Raw genomic sequence first — 6373 nt, 5'->3', positions numbered from 1 at the left:
GCTGTGAGAGGAAGAGAGTGGTGGGCCACAGGATGCGGCTGGTGGGGAATCCTGGGGTGGCAGGAACAGGACTGCGCTGGGGGCTGAGAAGATAGGCGGGGGCCCGGCTCCGTGCCCCGAGCTTGGCCCTCTGCCCCTTGGGACGGTGAAGGAGTATCTGGCAGAGACAAGGTTCTGGCCAGGCAGGGGCCTGCTCTCAGCAGCAAAGCATCGCTGGTGCTCAGGCAGGAGAAAAAACCAGGGCTGCGCTGCCTCAATGAAAGGGTTACTGCATGGCTTCCCACGATGCTTTAACCCGAGGGCTAAGAATGCTCCTGGTTGAGGTTGGCCCAACAAAAATATGGTTGCAATAACAACCTAGAACTGCAGTAACCCCGCTGTCTGCAGGAGAACGAATCCCTCTGTGGATGCCTGAGTGCTGGGGCTTGCTTGTTTGAAAAAAGGAAAGGAAACGCAGCCTCAGGAACTGATGGTCTTGACACTACACAGCACTGAGAGGGAGGGCAAAAGCGCAATCGCCTCTCTTCCTGGGCAACTCGATTCAGAATTAAATCAAACCAAATCATCTCCGACACAGCCAACTGTGCCTAGGTCCCTTCCTCCCAGGGCCTCGGTTTCCTTTCTGTAAATGTCATTAATGAGGATGAAAGGAAATATGCAGGTGAGGTGCCTGCTCTGCACAGCAGGCCCTGGGCCAGCGGGTGCCATGGTCCCAGAGATGTGGCCCATGGCGCTGCAAAGTGCTTCCCGCAGCTCAGGTCTTTTGGGGGAGGCCAGGGCAGAAGGTACTGTCCTGGTTTCACAGACAAAAAGGGAAATATAAGTGCAGCTCAGAGAGCTTTCAAGTCAGAACCCGACCTGGAAGTGCTCAAAGACAGGCCTCCCAACTCCACGCCACCCAAGGCAGAGAGCTTGGGCCTCAGCGGCTCTGCCCGAGCCCAGCCCTGGACAGTGGCCCCGGATGCCTTCCTGTGCACGTGGCATACATACCTGGGGCTGGGGAGGGTGCGGACTGGCTCATCTCGCCCAGCGGGTAGCCAAAGTTCCGCACCAGCAGGGTCATGTCCTCGTGCCTCGGACAGAACTTGGCACGCTCCCCACCGCTGGCAAAGGTGTCGCTGTGGATCCGCTTCACCCGGTCCACCACCGCCTGGGCCACTGCGTCAAGCGAAGTCTGCTTGGCGAACTCCGTGTCGATCATGGCGGCGATCTCCTGGGGGTGGGGGGAGCACCAACCCGGTGAGGAATGAGTGGTCCCAGCGACTGCAGGCCCCAACGGCACCATCTTCACAGTCTAATCAGGACACTTAGGGGTCACCAGCCAAGCCTGCGACCTGAGCTTCTCACGCTATTCAGGATAACTCTCCTGGAACTTTCTCATTAGAGAAGATATGACCTTGTGATTTCTCTGATTTTTGGCTTTCAGACCAAAACAATGGGTGAATAACATTTACCTCGCTGCATTACAATGAGGATAAAATGGATGTGAGGGCACTTCGGAGACTATTAGAAAGCCCAGTACAAACTGTCATTATGATTAAGCTTTCTTTCCTGGAACAAACTTACTGTAGGAGATGATATGCCGTTTTTGTTAGAAACTGAGGCTACAGGATGAAGACGGGGCTCTGACCCCAGAAAAGTCCACTGTTCAGTGCATTCTAGAAGGCAGAAGAAGCCACGACATAATCTTATTGTGAAGACCAAAGAAACAAACAAACAAACAAAAAATCACACTGCTGGGCACAGTCTCTTGGAGGTAGGAGAGCAGAAGCAGGTAACAGGAAACGACCCGGGCATGGTCCGGGGGAGGAGGTAGAAATGGGCTCAGCTCCATTACTGACCAGCTGTGTCACCTCAGACAAGACCCTGGACTCTGAGCTCCAAACTCCCTAATCTGACATGGCAGTGAGCCCCTGCCCCCACTACGTCATCAGGCGACTGGAAGGAATGAGATAAAACAGGTGAAAAGCCCAGAACACAGGTGGTAAGAGACAGGCTCCTAAGACTTACCCTTCTTATTTCTCATTAGGACAGAATCACAGATGGCAGGAGGAGCACCACCTGAACCTCCCTGCCCGGCCCCGCCAGCCGAGGTCTTCCCTTCAAGGTCATCCTTCAAGTGACTGCCTCGAGTCCCACTTCAGAGACACACACACCCCGAGGCAGAGTGGAAAGCAGCACCTCCCACGGGCTGAGGACCTCTGTCTACCTCGCCCAGGCCTCACCGCAGCCCCACACAGTTAAGAGGTCAGCATCCTCGTCTCAGAAACGAGGAACAAACTATAAACCGCCTACAGCTCAAAGAGGAAAGTGGAAGAGGCGGTGGAGTGGGACCTGGGCAGGCCACACGAGTCCTTGTCCGGCGCTCTGTGTACCAGGCTGCACCCCTGCGGGCCAGGCCCTTCCCGACAGTCTCCAGAGCCATGCCTGCCTCCACTTTCCTCACCCTCTTCCCTGAGGCTCCGCTCAGGGCCCTGGGGACTGACACTGCTTCAGGTCTGGAGAGCAAAGCTTTTGGGTGGGATGGGTTTGCGTGGAACTCTGGGCTTTTTCTTCTCCCAGTTTTGAACACAGCAATGTCTGGCAAAACCATTTGAGAATCAGAACTCTAGGTCCCTGATTACCTTGGAGCTGAGAGGGAGAGCTGACTGCAGCCCCCAGGGAGCATGCCACCCTGCAGGCTGGTCAGCCATGCTTTGCCCATGCCCAGCTCACCTGGTTGGCCTGCCCAGGCCCGTGGGCTGCCTCCAGGGCCTTGTACAGCCCCTCGGACATCAGCACCAGGAAGCCTGTCACCCCATCCAGGGGCTGTGCACCGTGGATTTCAGGCTCTGCAATGATCGGCTTGGACTTGGCAGCGCTGTGGGAAGAGAGTGGAGGGGAAGCTGTGCTTGGAATGGGCCCTGGGACATTCATCCTAGTGAGAAGAATCTACACCCAGATCGTAAAATAAAACATACTTCTGACAAGAGGAAAAGAAATAGAGGAAAGAGCAAAACCAAGAAAACAGACCTGTCTTCTGAGGACAGCTGCTAAAATAAAGCTCAGCAGGCCAGGAAAGTCAGTGGGCAGCTGAGGTCAGAACAGCCAAGGTCAAAGGCCCAATCCTGGCCCCACTCCACATCTCCTGTCCATAAAGAAGTCCACATCTCCCCAGAGCTGACCTAGAGTCCAAACACACTCCAGCTGCAAAGGGACCATGAACTGATGGCCCATCAGAGCTGGGCAATGTCAGGAAGTTCCAACACACGCACGCAGGGCAAGGATGAGGGGACGTTCCTGGCAACAGGTTAAAAGAGTGAGTCTAGAAACACCCCAAAAGTCCATCAGCAGGGGCAGGTTAGGCGGGTGCTGACAGCTACACCCTGGAACCCTAGTAGCAGCTACCAAGAATGTGGCAGCGGAGACTGCACGTGTGCAGGAAAAGAGAGGCACACGCCTGTGCTGAGTACAGTCAGGTGCACCACACGGCACGGGATGCGAGTATCTGTGGCTGTCTTGAAAAAGAAATCTGCCCCCTCCCTGCTCCCACCAAACACACACACACACACGTATACGCTCATGTGCACAGAAACTAGCAGCCTCTGAGGAAGGAGTCTGAGCCTGGGGTGGGAGGAAGATCCACTTTTCACTCCATATCCTGGGCATTTCTTGAATCGCTCTAAAATGCAATGTACCTTCCCATAAAGCAAACACAACCCCATGAATTAGAGACAAAAGGTTCCAAGCTCGATTACTTAAACCCAAGCTCTGAATCCAGGCTCCCTGGGTTCAAGTCTCGACTCAGCCCATTGTTAGCCTTGAGACCAAGCAGGTCACCCACTGTCTGCGTGTGGCAGTTTCCTCACATGAAAATATCTTTGGGGCAGAAACAGCAACCACCTCACAGGGCCTGAGTGAGGACGGAATAAGAGCGTGGATGTGAGGAACCGTGCACCGGCTTAGATGAAGGCTCACAATTATTACCCTCTCCTGTCTGCTGTGAGCACTGGGTGGCGCCCAGCGGGGACAACCCATCTGGCACCCCCGCCTTGGCCTCAGCCACGAGAGCGCTGACCAACAGCCTTCGGTCTGTTTCTGTCCACACGAGGCGGCTCATGCCAACTCTGGCCTGCCAGGCCCCGTGGCACCGGATGCTGCCTGTGGCTTTGACCCAGCTCCCTAATTGACCCCCTGCCAGCCTGGCCTGCTGGGTCCAGGGCCTGCCCCACACCAACCTGTCTAGGAGGATGAAAGAATCTCCTTGGGCTCTGAACTACCTCAACTCTACCTCTTGTCCCAGAGCCTACAATCTGTTATCTGCCCCTGGGCCTCTGGTCTTTCAGACAAATGAGGGGCAGCTGGGCCGGCGCTTACCTGAGTAGGTCGACGTCAGTGTACCCGTACTTGACCTTGTAATCCCCAATGCGCCTGGTGCTCTCCTGCCCACAGATGACCCCCACTTGCTTGATCTTTCCTGCATCCAAACCTACCAGAGGGAGAAACATACCCCTCAGGCTTTGTTCATAAAGAAGAGCCCAGCGGCTTCCCTGGTGGTCCAGTGGCTAAGAATCCGCCTGCCAATGCAGGGGACGAGGGTTCAATCCCTGGTCTGAGAAGACGGCACGTGCTTCAGAGCACCTAAGCCCATGTGCACAACTGCTGAGCCCACACGCCCCAGAGCCCACGCGGCATAAGAGAAGCCGCCAGTGAGAAGCCCGCACGCCGCAGCCAGAGACGGCCTCCGCTCACCACAGCTAGAGACAGCCTGTGCACAGCAACAAGGACCCAGCGCCGCCAAAATCAATAAATAAAAAATTAAAAAAAAAAAAAAAGAACCAAAAGGGGACGACACAGACATGTCCACAAAAACAAAGCAATGGGAACCCAGTGAACAGGAAGTGAGGTCACAGCAGGGAGCCTTGGAAGGCAGCTAACCCCAAGTCCCCCAGTGTGCCCAGCCCCGCTGCTCTGGGAACACGCCTGGCTCAGAGTTCCTCCCCCACGGGAGACGAGATCCAGCACCGGCCAACCCGGCTCCCTCTGCGGCCTGAGCTCACAGGGGAGGGCAGGGGTGGCCGTGGCGGCGGCTGGAGTCCCAGGACTTCTTTGGCTTCTCAGGCTCCACCAGCAACAGTGAGCACCAGGGACATTTGGAAGCAATCCACGCATGATAACCCTTTCAACCCTTACACCATCCTGAGTGTCACTATTATCCTTGTTGCACAGAAGGGGAAACTGAGGCACAGAAAACTTGAGTAAGATCCCAAACCACCAGTGAGTAAGTGGCTGAGCTGGGATTCAACCCCAGGCAGGCTGGTCCCAAGCCCAAAGTCACAGCCTGTCCATGCTGTGCCTCCCTCTACACGGCCACCAGAAGGTGCAGAACGAGCCACCGGGCTCGAGCCCCACCCCCAGAGCCCTGGGCCTGCCCCGCCCCCTCACTCACCCAGCTGCGAGAGCCGGAAAAGCTCGTCCTCATTCTCTGTGGTGTGGTCCACGTTCAGCTGCGTCACCTGCAGACCGTCCACCGTGGATTTGCATAGAAGTGCACGGTTTGTACCTGCAGCAGAATTGGAGCAGCTGAGCTAAGACAGAGCACAGTGAAGAACAGGACACGTTGTAAAAAAGAGAGAAGAGGCAGGCATCTCACACACGGAACTCCCTCAAAAGAGCAAAGAAAACAGGCTCAGACCACTGGAGCGAGTCACTAGCTGGGGAGAGCTGGGGAGATTAAGGAATTAGTTTAAACTTTTCCAGTGTCAACCAAAGATGATTATGATCTTAACAAGAGACCTTTTTTCTAAGGAGACACACTGCAATATTTACAGATAACACGACAGTCCCAGGGTTTGCTTCCCAACAAGGCAGGGACAGAGGGCTGTGGATGAAATGAAACTGGCCGGGGGAAGATGTTGGGGCTGGGGCAGGCGCACACGGAAGTTCATTAAATGCTATTCTATTTGTTTACACTTTTGAGTTTTTCCCATAATGAAATCTTAAGGGAAGGAGGAAGAGAAGAGGCACCCTGTCAGTGGGATCTCTCCGGAGCCCCTGCAGTAGCCTGCACCCAGAGGGCACCAGCTTCTCAGGTTCCCAGACGGCCCTTCTTTGCCTACAAACCTCATCAGCCCTGGGACCCTGCCCTGCCTCCAGCCCGCACCTAGCCCTTCTTGGTCCCCTTCACAGGACGCCACGTGGGTCTTTCCACAGCCAGGCAGCCTCTCCCAGAAGAGGAAGCCACTGCGGTAGAGCAAAGAGGGGACACAACTCCCCAAGCCACAGCCAGTTAGGGACAGAGTAGGGACTAAAGCCAGGACGCCCGCCTCCTAGCAGGTCCTTCAAACACTCTGGGCTGGGACCGAGATATCGTGTGGAGTAACAGGAAACGCCC

General features: G+C 55.5%; 1 protein-coding gene across 1 annotated transcript in view; it reads right to left on the bottom strand.

Moving 5' to 3' along the window:
* The window catches only part of TAB1 (TGF-beta activated kinase 1/MAP3K7 binding protein 1), a 26178-nt gene that overhangs the window by 3724 nt on the left and 16081 nt on the right, over window positions 1–6373 (bottom strand). Inside the window, exons 6-9 of the mRNA XM_010845231.1 lie at window positions 5429–5542; window positions 4357–4468; window positions 2716–2860; window positions 944–1213 (exon numbers count right to left, since the gene is read on the bottom strand). Coding sequence (XP_010843533.1) covers window positions 944–1213; window positions 2716–2860; window positions 4357–4468; window positions 5429–5542 — 641 coding nt within the window. The remainder of the gene's footprint in view (window positions 1–943; window positions 1214–2715; window positions 2861–4356; window positions 4469–5428; window positions 5543–6373) is intronic.

The sequence above is a fragment of the Bison bison genome, unplaced genomic scaffold (assembly GCF_000754665.1).
Source record: "Bison bison bison isolate TAMUID 2011002044 unplaced genomic scaffold, Bison_UMD1.0 scf7180017864213, whole genome shotgun sequence".
NCBI classification, from domain to species: domain Eukaryota; kingdom Metazoa; phylum Chordata; class Mammalia; order Artiodactyla; family Bovidae; genus Bison; species Bison bison.
The sequence above is the reverse complement of the archived record's forward strand: the minus strand, read 5'-3'. Positions and strand labels throughout refer to the sequence as shown.